This window comes from Chinchilla lanigera, unplaced genomic scaffold (genome assembly GCF_000276665.1).
Source record: "Chinchilla lanigera isolate Chin_1 unplaced genomic scaffold, ChiLan1.0 scaffold00064, whole genome shotgun sequence".
NCBI classification, from domain to species: domain Eukaryota; kingdom Metazoa; phylum Chordata; class Mammalia; order Rodentia; family Chinchillidae; genus Chinchilla; species Chinchilla lanigera.
The window spans coordinates 3,409,106-3,435,861 of NW_004955465.1; the positions used below are offsets into that span (position 1 = coordinate 3,409,106).

The following is a 26,756-nucleotide window of genomic DNA, read 5'->3' on the forward strand; positions in this document are numbered from 1 at the left end:
TCAGGTTAGGCTCAACTGTGTTATATTCCTATACTAAGCTGATCAGTTCCCAGTTCCTGACTTGCTTTGTTGAACACTCCAGATTTAGCTTACTCTGAAGTATAAACAAAAAGAGAAGTAAAGAGTTGGACACTATGTCTCCTTTCAAACTTTGCAGTTTGTTTTGTGATCTTAATGCTTTTTGCTTATTTTATTTATTTTGTTGTCTTTCTGAGACAGGGTCTCACTATACAGTCCAGGCTGGCCTTGAGCTCAGTTTGTAGCCCAGGCTGCTCTCGAACTCGCAATGATTCTCCTACCTCAGCCTCCCAAGTGCTGGGATTACAGGCGTGCAGCACCCCACCTGGCCTTTTTACTAATTTTAAAAAGCAGGGAACTCTGAAAATAGCTATTCTGATTGACTGTCTTTTAAATGCTTTATGAAACTAGTATGAGCAAAACAGAACAAACTCCAAGATTTTGAGCCACTGGTTTATACAGAACTTACAATGCTATGGTAGACAAATACTAAAAACTACATCTAAAAATAAGGGAGGAAAGGGAAAGTAAGAAGGTCTGTTCTTCTCACCTTCAAAAACACCAGGAAATGGCTTCCCATTTGTTCTGAATTACATTGACCTCTGGCTGGTGCAGTTACGTATGGATGGGTAGGTGTCCCAGTCAGTATCATGGTGGCAAAAATCTCAGTGCCTACATCCTGGCTCTTCTCTTTCCCAAGTACTCACAGAAAGTGGTGGCTTGAGGCAGGAGTATCTGGTGGGAGTTACATAGTCCCTGGTCAAGAAGACTGTCGCAGATTACTGTAAAATCTGTTCCATTCATCTGTTTCAGCTGGTCGCTACTACCTCCACAAGGTCCTTCTCCTGTGACAGAAGAGGGAAAAGGTGCAGAGGATCATTGGGTCTCACACAGCACTGCTTCCTGGAGTAGAGATGATCATGATGTCAGAGGCAGTGCTGGTAGTAACAGTGGATGTGCTGAGGCGAGGGGAAGTTGCTTGCTGAGACATGGCTCTTCAGTTAGAGCCGATTTTGTCTAGATTCCTCTTTCCATGTGGAATCATTTTGGTATGAAGACATCTTAGCATACTATGTAGTATTGTTCTGCCAGCTACAAACTCACTGAGACATGTGCAAATGTCTTTATTTAACATGTATTTTTGAATGATATTCTGGTCTCTTCCTCTGCAGTTCCCAAGCAACTACTGATATGTTTTCTGTCACTATAAAGTAGTTATATTTTCTAGAACTTGATATAAATGGAAAATACAATATTTATTCTTTTGTTCAGTTGCCTTCATGCAGCACAATAAAACTTTCGGTTTCTCCATGCTGTTAGTAGTTCATTCCTTTATATTGCCTGGTAGTATCATAGTATGGCTATGCCAAATTTAGCATGTTGATGGACATTTGGAGGTTTTTATTTACTACAAATAAAGGTGCTGTATTATATACAAATCTTTTGGAAATATGCTTTATTTTCTCTTGAGTAAATACCTAGAAGTGGCATGCAGGTCATGTGGTTAAGTATATTTTTAGCAAACTGCCAAAGCATCTCCAAAAATGGTTGTTCCTTTTTACTACATTCTCACCAACTTTAGTAAGCAGTCGGGGATATGCAATTAAATAAGACCCTCCTTGCTTCCGTTCTTTAGCTGTTTGTTGTACATGACCACAAACTGAATTGTAAGTCTTGGAACCTAGGCCTTCTTGTGGTGGGCAAGAAGCTGTTCTGGAGGTGGGTTCAGTTATTTGTCAGAGAATTCTGTGGCGCAAGGAACTGGGAGCACAGTCTGAAGAGGGAAACTGTGGCCTTGGTAGGCATGATTGTTTGGCTCAGAGGGTGTTTTTTTCCTTTCCTGTGTGGAAGGTGTGCCCAGAGGACGACCACAGAATGGCCCTATAGTGTATGGAGCTCAGGACAGCACCTGTCTCACTCAGGTCGAAAACAGTACTGTCCCTTTCCTAATATGTCCAGATCCTCGCCGTAATAATAAAAAAAATCCACCTTAAGTCCCCACTCCTGTGTGTCCCTCACTGTGGCAGTTCCAGGCATCTCTCAGTTGTGATTGCCTTTTTCTATGTCTCATTTTCCCAACTTACCTAAGACATTTTGAGCCAACCACTTAATCTTTTTTCTGTAAATGTGTGACAAAGTAGTACATATACAGATTCATTTAAAAGTGTCTGAATGAGTGCAGTGCAGGGTGGACTTGGTTGGTTTTGCTGGCCCCTGGGTTGTGTCAATCTTGAGGAACTGCCCAGCTTGCTCCCCACGCACCCGTGCAGTGCCTCGTACAACCAAGCTGCACTCTGAAGCTAGCTCCGAAGCTGGCCTTCATACTCAGTTGACTAACAAGATAACACTCTGTACTTGTGCTTTCCTTATACTAATTCGGTGTCAGTAGGGTTCTTTTGGTTGACCATTGTCTTTTGAGACTACTTCATTGCTAACCATATAAGCTCAGAAATACAAAGGTAATTTTTATCAGGTTTCTGGTTTTCCTGCTATGAGCTGTAGTCATATGATAAACATTACTGGAGACCCTAGCCATAGACACTTCCTGAGAGCGTCATGCCTCACAGTGTACTAATAGGTGAATTTTCCCCCTTGATGTGCTCTTTTTATCCTTCTCCATCTAGACGACGCCCTACAGTCTCTCAAAACTCAGTGACAGCCTCATTTCTTCCTGGAAGTCTTCTCTTTTTACGAGATTTTAATTAAAGTGCTTTTCTCTACCGTTTTGTAGCCCATTCCCTATAAACCTCTCATAATGTGACTTTTAATTTGTCACTCTAGATTGAAAACCTCATGAGCCACAAAATCACTTGACTTCATGCTAGCATAAAACCTTGCATATAGCAATGCTCCATTAGTGGGTTACATTACTGAATGAATGGAGTGCCCTTTTTATTTATCTTGTTCATTCTATGCTCTCTGCATATTTCCCTTTTTTCTTCTTTCACTGTTAGACTTCCACAAGTTTATAGAAATGAAGCAAGGTTTGTGACCTTTTAATTAGTTTTCTTAGCTCTAAAAAATGTTGGAAAATGGATTTTGAACCTTAGCAAACAAACTGAAAAGGTTTAAACATTTGTTCATGGATGTGGCAACGGCAGATGTCACAGGCATCCATGGGGTTATTTACCATTCCTTGTTGAGGAATGAGGCCTCTGGGCAGATCTGCCTATCCTAACAGCAGCAGATAGATCCTGTCATGCCGAGACGTTAGGTAACTGGCTTTCCCAAGCCCCAAGGGCACCTGAGATGCCACATATGGGAGCCAAACATAAAAGTACTGTATTAAAAACTTCATTGGCTTGATTTATACCTAAAATCTTTTATAGAGATATTATGAAATAAGAAAAATAAAGTTCCTCACACACGGGCCAACAGCATTAGGTGCTTGAGAATGAGTCTTCTATCCTTATCCTCTTTCCCAAGCTTTCTAAGGTTCCTAAAGACCCAAATTTCCTTTGAAATTCTCTTGGAATCAAAGACATGGAGAAAGAGGCCGAGGGGTTTGTGCCAGTCATCAGTGTGTACACCCCTCCTCACACGCTAGTGGTGAGCTCCTCCTCTGTGGCACTCGCACTGTGAGAGTGAGATGCTCCCAGGGTCTCATCTGTACTTCAGCTGTTGAATCTAGAGCTGTTCTACGTGAGCTTCCCAAGGCCGGCACACTCAACTCACAACCAAGGACCAGTCTGCTGGCCCCAAATCCTGGAAACAATGGTGCTGTGTCTCTTCTCCCCCTTGCTTGAGGAGGCTCTCCAGACCTTTGTAGCAGGGGTAGGGACTCCTTCGCAGGTATTTTGAGGAGAATAACAAATGAGCATAAATAGCCAGATCTGGTTACCAGAGGCCAACTTAAAGATCTTAAGATTCTTAGCAACAGTATTCCAGCCCCACCTGGACAGGAATTAATGTGGAACACCCACATGACATTCTTTAATACTAAGTAGAATATGAATATATATATTAAATATATTACTAAACATAAAGGAAATAGAAAAATAGCCATAGTGTTCAGTTTTCTGACTTAAAAAGCAAGTCCTCTTTAAACCTGTAGATCTGGCTCCCTGAAAAATAATGCAATTGAATTTCCATTTAAAAGTTGCCAGCCGTGGTGACACACGCCTGTAATCCCAGCACTTGGGAGGCTGAGGCAGGAGGATTATTGCCAGTTTGGGACCAGCCTAGGCTACAAAGTGAGCTCAAGGCCCCTCTGAACTGCATAGCAAGACCCTGTCTCAAAAAGACAAAAAAATTTTAAAAAATAGAAGTTGCATTTCTATTCTGCAGCCATAGACTTTCTCTGGTGTTCACACACAGTTGTTAACTGTAGCAAAGGAAGTTGCTTATGGGACAGCTTTGCCTCTAAACGTTTTTAGAGGTAAGTGGAATTGAGATCAAAAACCCTTCAGTGTTTAAATGCACTAAGTTTGTTTTCCAGGACTCCTTTTGCCTAAGGAAATGAAAGAGGAATTGTTTCCTTCTTAATTTCTCAAGCTTATACCCAGTGAGGAGCTGCACTTTTTTGGCCACTTTCCTTAGTCTTTGCACTTGAAGCTGGGACCCTTGGATACCCTATAAATACGTGTTGGTGAGAGCTTGTTTTAAGATTTTTTTTGAGACAGGGTCTTGCTGTGCAAGTTCAGGTAAGTCTTGAACACACTGTGGAGCCCAGGCTGGCCTCAAACTCACGGCATTCCTCCTGCCTCAGTCTCCCAAGTGCTGGGATTACAGGCATGCACCACCATGCCTGGTCTTAAGAATTATTTTTAAAGCACTTAATTTTTTCTTTTTCTCTTCAGGAGCATCTAAAGGCCTTCGATGATGAAATCAATGCCTTTTTGGACAATATGTTTGGACCGCGAGGTGAGTGAGCTACTTGAGAACTTCACGTGGAAAGAGCTTAGGAAGAATGGCGTGGAAAGGATTAAGGGCTTATGTTTTCTGATGTGCTGAGAATAGTATGGAATGTAACACTTAGAAACTTGAACTTCCTTCCTTTTTGATATCTGTCTCCCAGAACATCCCGAAGACCCATTCTTCTCATGCGCAATCTCTCCTGGGATGAAAGAGGAGCAGGAAGCAGGAGCACATGAAATGTGTCATTTGCCTCCAGTATCTCTCTGGCTACAGAGCCAGGTTGTGGCTTCCTTCTAAATTAGGCTACTTTCCTCTTCTTTCTCCACTGCCCACCTCCTCCTTCCTTGGACGTGCAGTCACCTAAGAATTCCTGCCCTTCCACGCCACCTCAGGTTCCTTTGACCATGTGTTACCTTGCTGTGCTTTGGCCCATTGGGATAAACAAAGCAGTCTTCAGTATTTCCTCCATCACCAGTCACTTGGACTGCAGCAGCCTCCTAACTGGCCTCCCAGCGTCCAGCCATTTATTATTGATATTCTGAAGAACTAAACCACACTCTGGCACAGTCCCTTCCAACTCACCAGTGATCCCCACTGCCATCAGGGTGAAAAGCAAACCTCGGCATGGACTCTGTGCACTTGAATCATCTCACCCCCATGACCCATCCCACTTAATGCCAGTCCTCTTCACTCACTCTGCCACAGCCGCTTGAGATTTAATTCCCCAAATCCATACAGCCCTTATATGCTGTTCTGAGAGCCTGGGATTCCCTGTCTCCCCCCTCTGGTCAGCGCCTTCTCTCCCATATCTCAAGTATCAGATGTTACTTTTGCCGACAGCCTTTCCACGCAAAAGCAGGCCTTCTTATTCCATCACCTGTTTCTTTCCTCCCCATGCCTCCTTGTGGTCCCAGGTGGGCAGGGGCCAGGATGCCTTTACCGAACACTTACCTCCAGAGCTGACCGCGGTTCTGGGACCACATTGGCGCTATGTTTTGCAAATGAGTTATAGACAAAATGTTCTGTTTCACTTAAGCCTCACTGGTTCACAGAGCTGTGGAAAACTCATAGTTCTTTACAAGTTATTTCCTCAACGCTGTTAGAGGAAAGAGTGGAGGAAGAAAATGAGGTGGTTCTGTTTCCAAGAACCTTTGACCACTTAGACATTATTTGCCCCTTCCCCAGTTTCTGTACAGGCTCTGTAAACTATCCCAAGAGAATGGCTATTTATATAGCTTTAACATGATACTCAGTGTACAGCTTTTTAAAAAGTACTGTCACATTCATGTTTTCCTCTGCACCCTATTGGGTAGGCATGGCGGAATCCCTGTGTCAGTACAATCCCTGCAGTTCTGGCGGGTGGGGCGGAGAGCCATTCAGTACAGCAGGCACAGCTCCTCATGCTAGACCCACAGGAGCTATGATTCCCGCTGACTGTGGCACTCTCGTTAACACTCCCACCACAGAGTTAAACAGCAACTGCTCGGAGCCAAGGTCACCCTGACCTGTGCTGTCAGTGAGATCACTGTGACCTGGAATGGTGCAGATAGGGGATGCTGGAGAGAGGATTGCAGTTGTTTACTCAGCTTTGCTCATTTGCGTGGACATTTTCCTTTGTACAAGGAGACAGTTGACAGCTGGTTCAGATGTGACCTGCACAGTGACCGGATGTCTAGCATCTAAGCCATCAAGAATCCTCTTCCCTCCCTAAAAGAGACTAAGCTTAGGTTGGCTGGCAGGACATCTAGTGAACTTCTAGGCATCCTCTAGTCTTTTCCGGTTTTGTGCACAGCATATCAGTACTTCAGGGACATGCCTATCACAGATGCAGAGCAAAGAAATGTTATTAAAGGTACTTGTTCCCATGCCTTCTTTGGAGCACTTAACTATAATTAACCCTTAACTGTAGCAGACATTTATTGGAACGTGACAGCAAAACAAAAACTTTCAGGTGCTGTATTCATTTGGCAATATGTGCTTGACTCAGTGTGCCAGTTGATATGTTTTTAATGACTGTCTCCTCTTTAACTCAACGCTGAGTGGGTGTGACACAAGAGAGCAATAAGACCCTTCACTGTTTGATGGGACATATACTGTCACTGGGGAGGTAAACTTAGCATATCTGAAATAACTGGAAAGCAATTAAGTACTAAACCACATTTGTTCATTTCCTAGAGCTACCATAGCAAAGTGCCACAAACTGAGTGGCTTGCAGTAGCAGAAATTTATTCTCACAGTTCTGGAGGCCAGCAGAATGCTGGCTGGAGCCTGCCCTCTCTGAGGTTGTAGAAGAATCTGTTTCAGGCCTCTCTCCCAGTTTTGGTGGTGACCAGCAACTTTGGTGTCCCTGAACTTGCAGACAGTCTCCCCTCTCTACCACCAGCTTCATATGGCTTTCTCTTTGCATCTCTGGGTCCAAGCCCCACTGTCTCAGTCCTACCCTTACCCACTCTGACCTTTTCTTCACTTGATTACATCCTCAAAGACCTCACTTCCAAATATTCGTAGTCACAGCTGTCAGAAACTAGGACTTGAACATATCTTTCAGGAGGCACAGCTGAACCCAGAACACTATTAAGAAGAGGCAGGGTACAAGTTTAGTACAAGTTAAATTTTTTCCTGTTGCTCAATTTTTCTAGAAGTAAACTGGCCATAATACTATTGCCTACTTAATAGGATTGCTTTGAGAATTAAAAACATTAATACATGCAAAAGCCTTTAGATAGTTTGTGGCAAAAAAATAATTTTTATGCAAAGGAGGAGTTGTAGTTATGAAAGAGCAGTAGGAGGTGGCTCCCTTCAGAAGGCAAGTCCTTCATCTGGGCATGAATGGAGGAGCAGAGCTTACATGTGGGATGGATGTGAGGAAGTAGCATATGGCACAGACTTTTATGACAGGTGATTAGGAGCCAAGTAGGTAAAAGGTAGCATCTGAATCACATGGATGCTGAGCTTTTTACCTTTTTATTTTCATTACTAGTGGGAGATGTTTATAGAATAAATAATGGGACAGAGCTGTAGAAGGCACTATCCTCCTAAGAACAGAACTGTCAATAGGATGGGTGGGTTAAGGAAGGGTCAGAGTAAGACACAGTGTGGAGTATGCCAGTATGGGACTGAGACTAGGGGTGAACCAGGCATCGAGGCGGCTTTGCCAGGCTGGGGTGTAGCTCAGTGGTAGAGCTGTTGCCTAGCATGCATGAGGCCTTGGGTTCCATCCCCGGCTCCTCAAAATAAAGGCATTGCCTGATGCTTAAGTTAAAAACAGCATATAACTTTTTAAATTTTGAACTATGTTATTTTCTTTAAACAAAAAGACCAGAAAAGTCATTTGTACCTACAGTTGTTTTCAAGTGTTAGCAACTGTATTATAGATGTATTATACAGGTTTTATTTAGTCTTTTATTTCATTCTTTAGAGGGTCTTGATGTAGCCAAGTTCCTGCCTCCCTGCGGTTTATGCTTCTAGTTCTTTGGCCAGGTTTGTACTTTCTTCTTGCCGTTCTGAATCAGTTCCAGGGTGTTGTCTCTGCTGGCTTCAACTTCCCATGCTTCCTGTACTATAGAAGTTCATTGCAGGGGCTGGGGATATAGCTCAACAGCACAGTGCCTGCCTGGCAAGTGCCTGCCTGGCAAGTACAAGGTCCTGAGTTCGATTCCTGGTACAAAAAATAAAAGTTCATTGCTCCATTTGGATTCATAAACCCACTCCTGGTTGACCGCGTAATGACTCTAGGCATATTCTGGGCAATGTGGGTTTTAGGAATTAGGATACGACGTTAGTACCATATCCTGTACCTACACAAATCTTCCCCATGGAACACCAGCAATGAGTCATGGTCTCGGGGCAGAGGTAAATTCAAATCCAGACTCTACTGCCAACCATTATGTGACTTTCTGCTAGTTATTAGTTTTCTGAGCTCTTTTATCCATAAAACGGCACCGCAGTACTTAATTCATATTGAGTTAAACTAAGCAAATGTAGTAACTCTTCCAAAGTGGACATTCAGTAGCTTACTTCCCATTTGTATTACTTTTGTCATTTGGTGTTCAGAGCTTAAGTACTGTTTGCTGCATGAAACCTTCCTTAACTGTTCAGCCCATACTGGTTTCCTCTGAATTCCAACCCAAAGCCAGCTTAATGCTGTATCGGTCAGCTAAGTACGCTGTTGTGTTGTCAGGTCCTCCTTATCTGCAGTTTCATTTTCTGTAGTTTCACTTACCAGCGGTCAACTGCAGTCTGAAAATATTAAATGAAAAACTCCAGAAATAGGAGCTCATACATTTTGAATTGCATACTGTTTTAAGTAGTATGATGAAGTCTCTGGCTTGTCCTGATGTACCCAGTGTATCCATGCAGTCTATACTACCTGCACCTTAGTCACTTAGGAGCCTTCTCAGTGGTCAGGTGGACTACACAATCCACAGTTCCTCATGTTAAAGTAACCCTATTTTACTTAGTAATGACTCCAGCATGCAAGAGTCATTTGGATACTTATACTGGCAATTTGGATATGGCAAAGACACACCTAACATGCTTTCTTTAAATGAAAAAGTAAAACTTCTCAGCAAGGAAAAACTCTAGGGCTGCCGCTGCTAAGATCTATAGTAAGAACTGTGAAGGACAAAGAAATCCATGCTAGTTTTGCTGTTACAGCTCAGACTGCAGAGTTATGACCACATGCATGGTAAGTATTAGTCAAGATGAAAAAGGCATTCAGTTTGTACAGGGAAGGAACGTAGTGTGTGGCCGCCACTGGGGGCCTTGGAACGTATTCCCTGAGGGTCAGGCAGGCTGCTCCACAAACAACACACATGTGACAATAGTGCTAACTGGACAGCAGTGTTACTCTTCAGGATTCTCCACATGTGCTTCTTTGCAGATGCCCGAGTCAGAGGGTGGTTCATGTTGGACTCTTACCTTCCTACCTTTCTTCTAACTGTCACATACCTGCTTTCAATATGGCTGGGCAACAAATATATGAAGAACAGACCTGCTCTTTCTCTCAGGGGAACCCTCACCTTGTATAACCTCGGAATCACACTTCTCTCTGCATATATGCTGGTAGAGGTAAGTGTGTGTGTAGCCAAACTGAGTTGGTAATTGAGTCATTTCAGAAGCAATCTTATCTGGCCTAAAAGACCTATCAGTTATTGTCAGTACTGGTCTTTAAGACCTCAGCCACCCATTCCAGGAGCTGGCATTATTCCTTCCCAAAGTTCCAGAAGTCCTTGTTTCTAACTTGAGTTTTCCTTACCCCAGTAGAGGTCTATTTTTTAGTCCTTAGTGTAACTGAAGTTTAGAATTGCAATTTAAATTTGAATGGGCTTTTAAAGATCATGTGCTGTAATTTTCTCCTTTTTATAGATAGTAGTAGTGAGGCTTAGAAAGGGTAGGTAATTTTCCTGAGAATATATAGTGATAGCGTATTTTAACTTAAAGTCCAATTCATTTAGCCCAACAGGGTGCACATGTGAATGTTGCCTTAAAAAACACTCTGGACACCTTTGAAACAGCGCCCAGGGCTGTAAGAAGAAGTAGTGATTGCCCTGCCTATACAATCAAAAGTTATTTTACTGTGTAGTACCGGGGGAAGAAGTACTAACTTGCTGTGGCAAAAAATGAGAGACACAGACAGATGAATAAAAATAAAATCTTTAAGTTAGGAGAAAATTATTCATACAAGTCATGAATGGCTGGTGATGACACAAGTCCTTCTACCATCCTTGAATTAAAAAAGAAAGCAAATCTTTGCCTAATGGTTAATACTATATCTTAAATGTTTGGGATGACACTCTAAGGGAATTTGGCATGAGAGTGCAGGAGATACAATTTGGGGTCAGGAAATCCATGCTAACAACTCCAAAATCCTATCACGTAGGTGCTCACTAATGTACCTGACACTGTATTGTGTTAGCATAAAAACAGACTACAATTCCTTACTATAGACCTGACCATAGACCTTTTAAGTTAATCTTTGTGCACAAAGTTAACCTGCTTCTTAGTTTGAAAAATAAACCAACCAAAAAAAAATGTGCTTGTCCTTTAAAAGACGCTGTTAGATCCTGCTAGCCCTTTACTGGTCCCAGTCAAGAACAGGAACATAAATCCCCCAGCAGGGACTGGGGAGTGACCTGATTAGTGACAGAGCCCATCAGGCAAGTCCAGCTTTTTCCTCTTTCACGGGATTCATCTGTCACGATCTTTCATGATAATACAGTTAACTAACAGATCTTTTGTTAGAAGAAAAGAGAAGTACATCAGAACAGTGAAACCTCACAAAAGTCTAAAACATTCTAAATGTTATTTAGTAGTTCATCTTTTGAATGTTCAGTTCAATATACGTCTTAATACAGCTATGCATTTCTGCATCTATCAGGCAGTAAAGAATACTAGGTATTTTGCCTATCACATCTTATGTAAATCAAAGCTAAATAACTTATGCTCTAGACTTTGACATTTTTACAAAAGAGAACTTCTTTTATACAATTTTCAGCAAAGAATAAAAAAACTCATTTTCTCATGATGTGGAAAGAACAGTAAACAATGAAGTAGGAAGTCTGGATTCAAATCATCATTCTAAGCGCAAGGTCGTGAGTTCGGTTCCCGGTACCGGAGAAAAACAAACAACAAAAAAAAAAACAAATCATCATTCTATACTTTCTAGCCGTGTAATTTTTTTCTTTTGAGGTACTCGTGATTGAACCCAGGGCCTTCAATCTGAGCTACATCCCTTACCCCTTTTTAATTTTTTAAAAAATTTTGTTTTAAAGAGAATAAAAATTTAAAAAACATTAAAAATAATACAGAATTTCAAAATAAGATGATTTGAATGGGCTTTTAAAGATTATGTGCTATAATTTTCTCCTTTTTGTAGATTAAAAGTTAGGTAATTTTCCTGCCTCAGCCTCCAGAGTGTTGGGATTATAGGTGTGTGCCATGCCCAGCTCCTCATATTTATTTATATTCAATTCTACATTTTCTTGGTAGAAAGGGAAGACTAAACAGACAAAGTTTTGTTGCTCAAATGATAGTGAGATCATGTTACTTTGGGCCAATGTAAATGGTTACGAGTAAAATATATGAAGGACTATAACTGTTAATTTCCGTTCAGCAATAAAAATTAAATCCCTTATGTGTTCTGAGGATGGGATTAAATCAAACTCCATTTCTGGGACACCTCTACTCAGACCTTGGCTTGATGCAAGAGATGCGAATGGGAAATTCAGTTTGCGCGCAAATTCTTGTGTTGATTTTCCCTTGTGCTTGCTTCTTTGGCAGCTCATTCTGTCCAGCTGGGGAGGAGGCTACAACTTACAGTGTCAGAACCTTGACAGTGCAGGAGACGCCGATGTCCGGGTAAGCACTAGAAAGCATCAGCATCCAGAGCCATTTCCCACTGAAGAGGCAGCGCTTCCTCCCTCCAGAGGGAGGATGGGCTGGGACGAGACGCACGGGATTCCCATCCTAAGAGAAACACAGGGCAACAAAACTGGCTGCTGACGGGAGGTGGCCGAACGGGCCCTGCACGCTGCTTACCGGGGGCCGCTGCAGGCCGATGAGGACAGCCTCTCCACCGTCGGGAAACTGACTCCGGGCTTTCTCCAAATGAAGCAAAGCGACTTGCAGACCACATTTTGTGCAAGAAATGATCCGTGAATTTACTTACAGTACTTTTAAAAAGGAACAGTGGCAGATAAACTGAAAGCTAATTGGGATAGGGAACAGGACAGAAAGAACAGGAATAGAAGCTGGATTTCTCTGAGTATACCCTATGCTATATTTGTACTGGAATCACTGTGGTTTTTTTTTTTTTTAAAAATCAGGGCAGTCTCTCCTAAAAAAAGTTGGAAACAATCTAAAGTACATAAACCTATATAGTGGTAGTGTAACTTTATGGAAAATTGTTCAAGGGATCTTACAACGGTATTTTGAGTGGACATCTCTAAGGATATATCTTAATAGAATTCAGTAATTTTTTGGTTGCTGTTGCTAATACTGGTTACTGCTGTTCTGAGACTGTTAGATATTGTAGGATGAAGAAGGTGTATAATGAATTAATATCATTAATTAAGCAACTAGTATTTAAAAGAAAGAGGTAATTATAAAATAGTAAAGCGTACTGTAAACATAGATACAAACTGGGAAGACTTAGCTCAGAAAAGGCCTAGTTAGTCTGTGACAGTCCAGGGCAGTGAGCCAGATCTGCTCTCTAAATATAATTTTCTACCAGAAAGAGTAAGGGCTCTTAGAGGAGTTAATTCTCATTTAGGCCTGGAAATGTACTTAAGATAAACCCAGGAGTTCTTACGACCCAAAGCAAAGATGCTCTCCATGACTGGTATGGTCAGGACAAGAGAAGCCACCTTAGAAGGACACTCACTTGCTGGCTAAAGACAGGGCAGTTTGAGTGTTAGAAAGATACTAAATATATATGTTCAAAGATATATGTTTGAAATGATACTTTTCATTGAAAAATCACTTACCTTGTGAGGGTTGCTAGAACACTAACTCACTTGAGAAAAAACGGGAAACAATTAAACATTTAATTGCCATTTATATGTGAGCTTCCAAATGAATAAACAAGGCAAGTTCTGTGTGGAAGAGGAAAATATGTAAGTAGAAACAGAATCAGAAAATCACACTTTGCATCTGCATTTGAAATAACCCATCTAGACAGCAGTCAGCTGTAAGTGACGAGGCTGCTGGGTGGGAGCAGCGTAAAGACTTCGTAGTGATTTTTAACACGTGATCTCACCGTCGAGTCTGAGTGTTGGGGGAACAGCTGGGAGCTGTGCGCCTTCTGCTGTGCTTCAGGAAGAAGCACACGGAACCTCGTGTGAAGCAGTCTCACCAAGAGAGAAAGAAACGACACCTGAATCTCATCTCAGTGCTTGATACAGAGAATGAAGGACTAAGGAGGTGGGATTCCAAATCCATATGTTTGGAATTCTATGCACCTGGTGGTTTTGTGGGGGAAAAAGGGAGGAGTGGGAACTGTTACTGATTAGAAACTTGAAATTTTTGTGATAGTTGGGAAAATGTGAACATACACTATTGGAAGATATTAAGAAATTTTGCTAGACATGATAATTACTTCATGGTTATGTTAAAACAACCGAGAGTCTGTCAGGACAGTTTACAGGTAAAATGATCTTGGATTTGCTTACAATGCACACTCCCCCCTCAACCCAAAAGAAACTGGGAATAGAGAAAACCACGTTCAAATCATACTGAAAAGTCTTAAAGTTCACTGATAGACACACAGTGCTCGTTTTATTATTCGCCCTGTATTAGTACAGGTTTGAAAAATTTCTGTGATTAAAGTCTGTAATTACCAATAAGCAATGGTATAAACTATTTAAAATCTCATTAACCCCTCAGTGCCTAGTGATAAGTTCTTAGAATGCTCCTAACACACACAAGGAAATGCTTATTCTTCAAGTTGTTTTCCTTGAATTTTGATAGATACCATATATAACTTTGTACAAAATTTTTAAAAATTTTAATCTTCAATATCAGTGGGTTAATGTACATCAAATATACATTTTAAAAATATCTTCAAAGCTATAATACAAATAAGATGTGTCAGTTTCCTTATACTCCTTTTACTGTAATTTGTTATCACAAATCAGTGCATTTTGATATACCATACAATTTTCTAAAGGTGACTTTGTATTTATTTGTGGGTTCATATTTCTGCAGGTTAATTATTCCCTCAGACATTAAGATAAATGCCACTGCTTCATGGGTATCTTGGCAACAGAGAGAATAGCATAATATTCTAATCTCAAGATTCCTACTGTGTAACATCTCCAGAAATATCTCACATGTAAGAGTTAGTGTTGAAGACACAATGCTCTTACCTGAAGAGGTCTGCATGAGGAACTCTAGGGGGAGACTGGTAATTCCCTATGACTGTTAGGATGAAAATCATCTTGACTTTTAGTCTTTCGGTCTGAGGATAAGACATAAAAGATGTGGTCATAAACGGCCCCTGGCTAAGTTCAAGAGACAAACACATCTACCTTAGAGCCCTGGAGAAAACTTTCAAGTTAATGTAACAAACTGAAATGACCCCCAAGGGGCTGGGCAAAGCTGAGCTAGATGTCTGCCTCCTAGTGGATTGACGGATTCGGAACACTCCCTGCACTGTGTTAGGGTTATCTGCAGAGGTGTGAAGTAATTTGAGAATAGAAAAAGCAGCTGGTTCTGTCTGAAAAAGGAGAGGGGAGGGGTAGGTAGCGTTCCAGAGGGGTGGCAGCATCTAAGAGAAGCACCCCAAAGGGTGGCCAGCCCCGAGGTAGGGGAGTGCTGGACAGGGAAAAGAGCACTCAGCCCTCGGGAGGAGTGGACCTGGGTCCCCGGGCGCACGCGAGCTTGGCCGAGACCGGGCCGGCACAAGGGCACAACTTGATCATAGGAGTCTTGGTAGTCCGCGTCCTTCAGCAGAGCGGGGTGAAGACACCGCAGACAGGCGCCGGATAAGCAGTATTTTCGGTGGTCAGAAAGAAACAGAGGGCGCCGAGTGCTCAGGTGCGGGCAGCACAGGGGCATCTTCATTTCTCACCTTCTTCCCTCCTTTTGAAAATGCCTACAGGTAGCCAGAGTGTTATGGTGGTACTACTTCTCCAAACTGGTGGAATTCTTAGACACAATTTTCTTCGTTCTACGAAAAAAGACGAGTCAGATTACCTTTCTCCATGTCTACCATCACGCCTCCATGTTTAACATCTGGTGGTGCGTTCTCAACTGGATTCCCTGTGGACAAAGTAAGCCCCCTTGCTGGCCTTCTGGTCTTCAGTTCTGTGGGCTGGGTTCACGAGACCATGAGGGTGCCTGCTCTGGAGTGGGCATCCCAGGGGCACCGTGGGGAGGGGCGGCCGCAGAGGAGCCAGCCCAGGGGCAGCAGGAGGAAGGTGTTTGCCAGCGGCCTTTCCTTTCCAGTGTGGCAAGACCCGCGTCTAACCTTCAGCGGAAACTTGTCTCCCCGCACCATGTCAGGGTGTGCACGGCCCAGCCGGTGCTGCTCTGCCTCTGGAAACGCTGTGCCTTCCACGGCCTCCCTGGGACTCAGTAGTTCAGTTGTTAGGGCTTTTTGGTTTTACATTCTGGAAAATCAGAGTGACACCTCTGGGTGACCCACCAGAGCAATGACTTTGAATTTTTTTCACTAAGAACTACAAATAGTGTGTTTATTCATATACGTCATATGAAAAAAGTTTCACCAAACAGTATTACCATGGCTCTTCCCAGTGCACTGTGGTTTGTTTTTTTCAATCCTGTTTCACTTTTACTAAAAGGTGATGGCAGTTCTCATGGCATTGACTTCATAGTTCCCTACGAGGTTATATAGGACCTGCAGTTTGAGAAGCACTGAGCTAAAGGCAGCAGTACTTTCCGCTGTGTGCTGTCCCCAAGGATTTGAAAATATTCTATTAAAAATCAAGACAGGTGAAATTTAAGAGAAATGATTTTGTCCAAAGATTTAGGATTTTGTAGAGATGACAGAAAAAAAAAAACACCAAACACACTTGGTGTATAGATATTCCTTGACAGGGGAGTCACACCCACTAAGCCCATGGTAAGTGGAAAATAACAGGGGTCAGAAAACTTTCCTGCACCTGCCCTGTGAGCATCCTGGCTGGGCCACTCAGCGCACTGCCAGCTGTGTCCCCGCTGGGCGGTGGGCGCTTTGGTCACTGCCAATGCCTGGTGTCACAAGAAACGATCAGACCATGAACTTCTAACTTGAGGCAAAACTGACGTTTAAAATCAAATTATGGTTTCCACTGAGTGTGTATCCTTTCAGATCATCAGAAAGTTAAAAACTCATTAAGGAGAACCATTACAAGTCAGGGATCAACTGTGTATCAGTGGCTGTAAAGGTCCAAATGGAAACTACAGCCTGAAGGAAACTTCTGGGGTACAGTGGGCAGAAGGAAATGCTTCCTACACTCCTCCTAGAGGGACCGCTCTTGTTCCTCATATTCAGCTATTACGGAAGACTGATCAGTATCAGAGGGGAATCACCAAGGTTAAGTATTTTTTTATAATTGCCAACAGTTTCATTACAAATTACTGAGCATCTAAAACTTACCCAAATCATCACTTAAAAATAGTCCTGTAAGATATGTGACAATTTTCATTAGTGTATAATAAAAATTACAAGCACCAACTACTCATGTTCATTAATCGATAGAAATGAAAACTTGCAGGTCAGTATCACTAATATTATGCCACCTGGTGCTCTGAAACTACATGTGTGTTTTTGTGTAAAGGCAAGCGTCGTAACAGCTTACTTTACTCAAGCCAGCGTGTGTAGAGAAGTTACTGCACACGTGACAGCGTACCTTTTCCTGTTCACTGATTCGCCTTTCTCCAGCCAACTGCTCTCGGATTAGTGTCTTAGTTACTTTGCTCATTGCTGAGACAAAATACCCGACACCCAAAGTTAAAGAAGGACGCTTTGTTTGGCTTAGTTTGTTTGGCTTAGAGGTTTCAGTTCATAGTTGACTGGCTCCAAGGCAGGGTGGCATGGTAGAGGGGTACCACAGAGAAGAAACAGTACATAGCAGGCAGAAGGTAGCAAGTGGCGACCCTCTTTCTGCCCCTTACATCCTATCCAGGCTACCCACTGGGTAGCACTCACACTCAGGGTGGGGCACCTTTAATCCTAGCATCACACATCCTAGATCCAGCCACCTCCAAAAAGCCCGACCTGTGACCCCAGTGAGGCTTTGGGGAGACATCTAGATACAAGCCGTAACAATTAAGAAAACCAGGCTAGAGAATTTAACCAGCAGTGCAGCACCCTTTAGTTCACCTAGTATTATCTGTTAGTCCCATCACAGCCTCAAAGGTAGTTATGATTATACATACTTTCCAAATAAGGATACTTTTTTAAAAGAGAAAATTAAAATTTACAGTCAACAGCAAGGAAGTTAGGCATGATGTCATACTCCTATCATCCCAGCACTCGGGAGGCTGGGGCAGGAGAATCACCACAAGTTTGAGGCCCCGCTGGGCTACATAGTGAGTTTAAGGCCAGCCTGAACTACATAGTAAAACCCTGTCTCAAAAAAAGAAGAAGAAAAAAATAACCAGATACGCAACTAAGTGATCCTCTAACACATCTCCTTCCATAGACTCGATATAGCTCACAGACCCACACAAGTGGATCCCAGCCTAACACTGGGAAGGCTTTCACTAAATGCTGAGCACTGCATATACTGATTCTAAGCACTTCATATACTGATCTAACCCTCACCGCAGGGAGTGCTCCATTTCCAGTAACTAACCCTCTGTGGCATCTTACTTCTTGAATTTGAGTCCTTCTGGTAGTTAGTTCACTTAATGCTGGACACAGCCACCTCCTCGGTTGGCTGAAACACCAGGCACCCATGTTGGCATCAAGTAGAAAGAAAACTTTTGGTGAACATGCTACCCGGGGACGGGGTTTTAGATAGCCCTGTCCTAACTAACAGTCCTTCAGATGGCCCGGGAACTGGGAGGGTCTCACCCTGCTGGACCCTCTCCCTCCCCCAGATCCTCTCACTTTCCAACACCATCTGGCTCCTAAGTCCCTTAAGATAGAAATTGGTGATGTATCGGTGAAGAATATGTATTCTTGACTCTGTAGCACCCTGGTCAGCCATGTATAAAAGACTCTTTTGTTTGTTTTGAATTGTGCTAGGGACTGAACCCAGGACCTTGTGTGTGCTAGGCAAGCACTCTACCACTGCATACATGCCCGGCCCACAAAAGGCTCTTTCTACAATTTAAATGGCTCATCTGGAGTTTAGTCAAAGCAAAAATAGCTCTGTTTTTACAGAATTCTGCCACTAGCTTTAAGCAAACATTTCTTTTTGATTAGCTGACAGTAATGACAGTAAGACAGATGCTAAAACCTCTGCAGATCAATTGTTTGATTGGCACTCTGGCTGAAAAACTGTCCTGGTTTAATCCTCCTATGTAGGCGTTTTTATGGAATCCTAGAGTAATAGCACAGAAAGTGGGGGATTCATCAGTGTGAACATTCCATGATTGTCCTATACCTACCGTGTCATTATGATGCTCAGAAGAATCACTTGAAAAAGGATGCATAGTCTTACTGTCTGAAAGTATCTCTTATACTGTATTTCTATAGGTTTTTTTGGACCAACGCTGAACAGTTTTATCCACATCCTTATGTACTCCTATTATGGACTCTCAGTGTTCCCGTCGATGCACAAGTACCTCTGGTGGAAGAAATACCTCACACAGGCTCAGCTGGTACGTCGTGTCCTCTTCCGCCTTCTCCATGTAGCTCATAGATGGAGGAGAAAACCCCATCTCCTCAGGCAGCAGAGGCTTCACGATCTGTGATGAGGCTCTTTTTCTCTGAAAATGGCCTTTTAAAATTATACTTTGTGTGGGGCCGGGGATTTAGCTCAGCGGCAAAAGCGCCTGCCTGGCAAGCGCAAGGTCGTGAGTTCGGTTCCCGGTACCGGAGAAAAACAAAAAAAAAAAAAAAAAAAAAAAAAATTATACTTTGTGCATTAAAATGTCTTTGAGTATGCAGTCAGCTTATAATGGAAAGTTCCTTGCTTTGAAATGTAAAAATGAGTATTTTTAATGTCGAAATTAAATTGTTTTTAAATGATTTTAGCGACTGCTTTTTGTGAAGAGTTATAAGGGGTAATTTCATTTACCAATACTAATTTCAAATACAATTTCTGGAGAGGGTAGTGGGCTACTTTAGTCCTCTGCAGAACGCAGAAATAAAAATGCAGGTGACGGTAGCTGCTATCTGAACCCTCTGGTCTTGGCCTGCTTTACTCACCCCACCCCCTCCCCCAGGTGCAGTTCCTGCTCACCATCACGCACACGCTGAGCGCTGTCGTGAAGCCCTGTGGCTTCCCCTTCGGCTGCCTTATCTTCCAGTCTTCCTACATGATGACCCTGGTCATCCTGTTTTTAAACTTTTACTTCCAGGTACGTGAAATATCAGTATTCAGTGGTCATAGATTGTGTGCTTTTGCATTATGTATTTAGCTTTACTGATTAAATATAGTAACAGAGTTTGTGGATAAATTCACATAATGATCTACAAAGGAAAAACTAAAACTTGCATGCTTAACTCCTCTCCCTACACACTCCTCCTTGAAGAATAAGCACAGCACTAGTAACAGTCTAGTAGGCATTCTGTTAAAGGCATGCACTGAAAAATGTTTATCAAAACCACCAGTGACCTACAGTTTTCAGTTTGTGTCATGCATTGTTAGCGCTGTGCTGCTAAATCTGATGAAATCTTAAGGGTAAATGAATGTAATAAGACAGTTCCAGGAAAACTGACATGGATGGAGAAAACCCTTGGGAACAGTAATTTATTAAATTCACTAAGCCCATATCAGCTACTTTGATGTTGTAGACTCACTATTTGAAAAAAAATCCTTTAACATGAATCAGAATGGGAAGGTCACATTGACCTGTTCTTTATTCTAGTGTCATTTTCCTTAAAATTAACAATTTAAACGGGAGAGGGCTCCAAAGTGACTTTGTTATCCAAGTACCTATAAAAAATATGACAGAGCACAGGCCTCAGCTGGTTGTGATTGTAAATTGCTTTCCTCCGTGACCTGGGGATACAGAAAGCTTCATTAAAAAATGAAAACATGCATTTATATTGAAAACAGTACTTTTGAAGCTGTATTCAACTGTATTTGTTTCCTCAGACAAATAAGTGCTCTCTGATTTTTCAGTTTGCATTTGCTGAAAGTTAACCCACAGTGGTTTTATATAGTTTGGGAACTTAACTTTTGACAGCTTTTCTGATCCAGTACTCTATGTATCTGAAATGGGGCTGACTAGGCTTTTACTTTTATAAGAGAATTTCGAAGAAGTAATCATCAGTGAACCCAAACAAAGACACATACACACAAAGACACACTCACGTTAAAGGGAAGCCTCGGGAATGCGTTTAGTGCTAATGCTGGAAGAGAAGCAGACAGCAGGGGCAGGTCACGGCACTGAAAGCTTGAACACGACATGATGGTTCACACTGAATTTTGGTCCTAACACTCGTGATATAATTTCAGCCTTGATCCTTATTAATACCATCACTTTGTTTTTTAAATGAAAATGAGATCAGCTATTTTGACGAAATAGGCAGGCTGTGTCAGGTGGGGGTGCAGCTCAGTGGGAGCCCTGAGGTCCTGGCTTCAGTCCCTAGCACCAGAGGAATAGATCAAAAGCCAAGGCAAGGCAGAATCCTGAGTGTTGGTGCTTTCAAAATGACAGCATTGTTCACTTAAATTATATTTTTAAAAGTACATTCTTTGCAAGTGAGCAACTAAGGCAGAATAATTTGAATGCTAACCCCATGATACACAAATCCTGGCCTAACATGAAACCTTTCGTTGACTTCAAGCATTTATCTTGGTTTTTACCTTATTTTTATCTTTTAACCAGAGGCGTGTAGGTGGTCATATTACAAATACGGATTCTGATTAGAAAATCCAGCACCCAAGAAAAACATATACTTTTTAAACTATCTTCAATGTTAAAGTTCTTATTAAGGAATCTTTTTTTCATTTTTCTCTTCAACATATACACCAACCCAACAGACATACCGGAAAAAGCCAGTGAAGAAAGAGACAAAAGAGCCACGTGCAGAGAAAGAAGTCAGGAACGGTCTTTCCAAAGCCTACTTCCCTGCAGCGAATGGAGTGATGAACAGGAAAACACAATAAAAATAGAGTAATGGGAAAAGCAGACACGTTGCACTAGCCTGGCAGATTCGCTTGTTTTAAAGCAAAGACTAAATTGAAAGTTGTTATGTTTTAGCATAAACTAATTTCTTTTTGCGTTATAAATCATTTGTACTCAGAATGTACTACTGTATTGCCATTAGGTTACTCTGTTAACTGAATGCTTTGGTCAGCACTGAGTGAGGCTGGACTCTGAAGACCTCAGAACGAGTGCATCTTTCCCTCCCACCTTCCCACCCTCCCACAGAGGCGCCCGCCCGGAAACCGACTCTGTGGAGCCCTACACGCATGCGCAGCCAGGAACACGGGGCACTGCTTTTCATGGGAGGTCTCCAGATCCTCAGACTAAACTGTGTACCACAAAATGTTAATGAGATTGTAAATACAGGCTATGTTCTAGTCTACATTAAGCAATAATTATGGGTGCATAATATTGCTTTTGTTTCTAAGCAATATTAGAATCAACCCTAGAAAATATTTAAATGGGATCATAAATAGAAGACAAGTCTAGCAAAATCTCTCTCCTTCAAGTCAGTCTTGTTAGATTTGCAAAACCACTTCTAATTCTACACTTAGTGATACTGTACTAAAATTTTAGGTATTCTAAGAAGAAAAAAATTTCTGCCAAATCCTCATAACTCAGGGGCTTTGGATAGGAGTCATTCCTTGGTTTTAATTTGATCTCCTTAATTATTCATCCATTCCTGCCTACCTCCCATGATAGTGAGCCTAGGTTAATAAAGACGTTCTTTATACTAAAACCTGTGTTGCTATCTGGCTGCCCATTAAGGACCACAGTCCAATAATCCCTTTCCTTTAGGATGTACATGCCACTGGAATATTAGAAATAAGATTAACAGCAGTGTGGACAAGATAAACGCTGGATTTGTCAACCGTTTCTTGTGACCCCACTAATGAATATTATCCCAAACACTTGCTATCAGTCTCTGCAGCTTAGTTTTTGAAGAGAAAAAGATGTACTTTGGAAAGATTTCGACCCTGAGCCACGGGCAGGTTATGAACCACAGTGAAAATGCCTCTCCCTGCTCAGAACTGTGATCTCTGCAGAGAACCCAGCACAGCCTGGGGATAGCATTGGTGAGTGTTCCCTTTCTCCCCAGTGTTGGGCCATTCCTTATTGTTAAACCGTACTGACAATAAAAACAAGTATTTTCTAAAGATTACACCATATAAAACAAGATTTGCCAACTTTGACACTTTTTATCTCATTTTTTTAAAATATAAGTTTTTATGTGTGAAATTAACATCAAATGTGTGAGCACTGGAAAGGCACTTTTACCATTTCCGTAAGAACAGTGCCTTTCTACCCCTTTTTTAACCACCCATTTCAACTCTGGTTTTAAATTTTCACCGTTGAGAGGGTGACTTTTTAAACTTTTACTTCATATAAACTACCCTTTCTCAGGACTCTGGCATGTATTTTGAAGGTGACTAAACTTAGAAGTCTTCAGGGTAAATGCACTGTGCCCTGCGACTCACTTGTACTAGCTGATTGTTTCTGTTGAGCAGAGCTCTTCCTGACTGGTACCCACATTTGTCTTCTGAATGGTTTTCTAAAATTGACCTGCCCTAGGTGCTTATCATCACCTGCTTCTCTTATCATTTACAACTATACCTGTACTTTTCCAGGAACTGATTTTGAAACTAGGGCTAGCTTTGACCATATTACACTTCTATGACAGGACCCAGATCAGACAGAGAAAGTCCCTTTGCGAAAAAGGACTCGAGTCCCGTTTTCTTTCTCAAACACAAAGCCAAAATGTGTTACCGAAGTGCATTCTGGGTAAAAACGAGACTCAGAGGAGACCCACATCATTGGTCATTGTATTCAGCCTATTTTTCATTGCCTGTGAGACCCCACAATCTCACCACACATCATACCTGCAGCTTGGGGTGTTTCCATGGGCTTCACGTCTATGTGGCACAGAAACCTTCAGCCAACTGACAGTCACGCAGCTGTCAGTACCGGGCAGCTTCAAACCACTCGGATCCAAGTGAAAATCAATTCTAGTAAAGCGTAATGAAAACACTTAGAGCCTTAAACCATCCAAGGGCTGATAGACACAAGAGCTATGAGATCTGAGCCACAGAAACTGAATCAGGTAAGTATGTTAACCTGTCATTAAGTGCTATAACATCAAAAAACCAAAATTTTACTTCTATTGTGATTTTCCTGAAGCAGCTGTAAAAAAAATTGCTATCTCTGTAATCTGCTAAAAATGGATACTGTCAATTTCCTCTTACCCCAAGAATGAAAATACTTTAAAAGACACTACAAAGTGGGTCAATAATTCCCTCAACTTTTAAAACAAAATGGATTATCTGGTGAATGAGATTTAACAAAAATTTTCAAGCCATCAAACATATATTGAACTAGTTAGGTATACTGATGAATAAAGTTCTCCCCACCCCCTCAGAAAAATATTTACTTTTAGGGGAAAATTGTATTTACTGTGATGAGCAGAGCAGCATTTTATGTGTAAGTACCATTCTAGTTCTTCCCAGTATTTCCACATCATTTTGAATGTTTATAGGGGTTGCCTACTTGGAAAGTAAGGATATGACCTTTTTGTTTTCTTTTGAAAGTACCTGTATCATGACTAGAATGGACAGGGAGGTAGGAAAAGCCATTTTTCTTTGTAGATAAAAAGCATTCTGTATGATTGTTGTATAATAAATTGATTTTTACACTAAAAACATGTTATGATTTTTATTATGGTCCAAAGAAGTTAAAATATGTGTCTATATGGTGTTCTAAATGATCACTCAGGGAGTTTTTTCAATAAAGCGATGTTTTAGCAATTAATTTTAGATGTTAACTCTTCATTTCGAGATGGGCTATGTAACATTAGTATTTATATACCAAGTTAAGGTCTTTCAGAAGATGGTCACTCATAAGAAAAACTCAAGACCAACTAGCTAAGCAGAGGATGCAGTGTGTATAACACCTTATCACATGGTATAGGGTGGCCCCGGGAGGAGCACTAGGTTTGAGGTAAAATAATAGGCAGAAACCCTATTGAGCAAAGACATTCTTCACTGAGAGCCTCACCGCAAGAGGCAGCCCCTCTGCACAGGAGCAGGGATGTAAAAGAGCTGAGGTGGCCATGCTGAAGCTAGGAGAGATGTAAGTCAAGGGAGTGGATCAGAATCACAACCAGGCACTTTGGCAGTGTAGAGTACTTTTGAATACGATGTTCAGGATAACAAGACACAGGTTCCAAAGCATAAACCATGTGCTGAACATGTCAGTTATGAAGCGACAAACTCCTGGGTAGGAACGGCAGTGCAGCAAGGCTGGTTCAGGACACACAGAGAGGCAGGGAGGCATGAGACTATTCTACCCATCTGAACGGGAGCTGGATTGAAGGGTATGTCTTGGTTACTTTTCTCTCATTGCTGAGACAAAATACCTGATGCCCAAAATTAAGGAAGGAAAAGTTTATTTACCTCACAGTTTGTGGAAGTTTCAGTCCATACTGGGCTGGCTCCAAGGCAGAGTGGCACATGGCAGAAGGTAACAGTTCATGGCGGCCCAAAACAGCAAAGACAGCAAGATTAAAAGGGGGAAGGGAAGGAGCAAGCCTCTTTCCCTCCCTCATATTGTATGCAGGCTGCCCACCCCAGGGCAGTGTAGTGCTCACATCCATAATCCCAGCATTGGACTATGAATCACTCAAAAACTCTAGAAGCCCACTCCATGACTGTGTGAAGCTTTGCAGGAACATCCAGGCACAAATCGTAACAGGATGGGAAGTGAATAATGTGAAGAGCTACCACCTCAGTTTCCTTCATTATTTTAAACAGTGGGTGGAGCCAACTTTGTTTTGTTTTTGAAACAGGGTCTCGCTCTGCAGTTGAGGCTGGCCGTGAATTCACTTACGTAGCCCAGACTGATTTTCACATATTTAAGAATAGCTCCTCTTAGGGTCCACAAGACAACAACTACTCTCAAATGTGAACTACAGTTGCCTAAATACTACTTAACCTTCAAGAAACATGGCTCTGAGTCCTGGAGTTGGGATATAACAGCTCTGAACTTATGGGTCGTTTTCCCATGTTAAACTGTGCTGAGGAAACCTTGGAGTACCACTAAGTGGACAAGACAATTTGCAAATCATTCTGGCTGAGCAATCTGTCAGTGCAATCTTTATGGAGCTGGGGAGGAACCTGCTATAAATTTGTGGCTGCATCATGTTTGGCAGATTGATGAGGCCAAGGTCAGCTCTGCCCTCAAAGCCCTCTGCATGTACCTTGAAGTCTCCAAGCACTACAGTAGGAAACTACCTGGATATCTTGAGACAGAGCTTGGGCTCTTATATTTGCCATCTTACCATCTCTCATCATTTTTTTTTTTTAAAGAGAATAGTACATGAGACACAAACAAACAAAAAAATAGAACAGTAGCGGCATACCAGTATCATGAACATAAACAAATCAAAGCAAGAACATTCAAAGGGATACAGGGTTTCAAGACAAATTAATACAAATCAGTAGTGGTTGTTACATTACATATCACTATCCTCAACTACATTGCTCAGATTATCAGATGTAAGAATGAAAGATTGCTCAAACCATTAAAGAGAATAAGAAAATAATTCTTCAATAAAACATTAGAGATAATAGTTTCACCAGACAAGATGGTAGTTCACCATTGTAATTCCATTGCATATTGTTACCTTCAAATCAGTTGCACAGTCCACCAGACACAAGCATGCAAAATCAATCAGAACATAAAAAATTGTGAGCATTAACTGTTCATTTCAATATACCACCAGACAACAGCAATACAGTCATCACACCTATTCATATATTTATGTTTTGCCTTCTTTTTCTTCTTCATCCCAGTCGTTCCTTCCTGTGAGCAATTTCTTTCTCTTTCCTATCATCAATTGTACGTTTTGAGTTTTACCTAGTCTTTCAGGTTCCTACACCAAGGAGACAATATGATGTTTACACACGTGGGTCCGATTTATTTCATGTATGAGTATGGTCTCTAGTTGTATCCATCTATCTACAAAAGCCTCAAGTTTATCTTTTTTGATAGCTGAGTAATACTTCATTGTATAAAAATACAAGTCTTTTATCCATTCCTCAGTGGATGGGTGT

General features: G+C 41.7%; 1 protein-coding gene across 1 annotated transcript; it reads left to right on the forward strand.

Annotated features, from left to right (window-relative positions):
• Positions 1–4,817: 4,817 nt before the first annotated feature.
• Elovl2 (ELOVL fatty acid elongase 2) lies at positions 4,818–24,453 on the forward strand. Its single transcript, XM_005398829.2, has 7 exons — positions 4,818–4,881; positions 9,758–9,945; positions 12,157–12,234; positions 15,476–15,647; positions 19,025–19,149; positions 19,717–19,851; positions 21,483–24,453. The coding sequence occupies exons 1-7, from the start codon at positions 4,866–4,868 to the stop codon at positions 21,606–21,608; spliced, it is 840 nt and encodes a 279-aa protein (XP_005398886.1). The 5' UTR covers positions 4,818–4,865; the 3' UTR covers positions 21,609–24,453.
• The last annotated feature ends 2,303 nt before the right edge of the window (positions 24,454–26,756 follow it).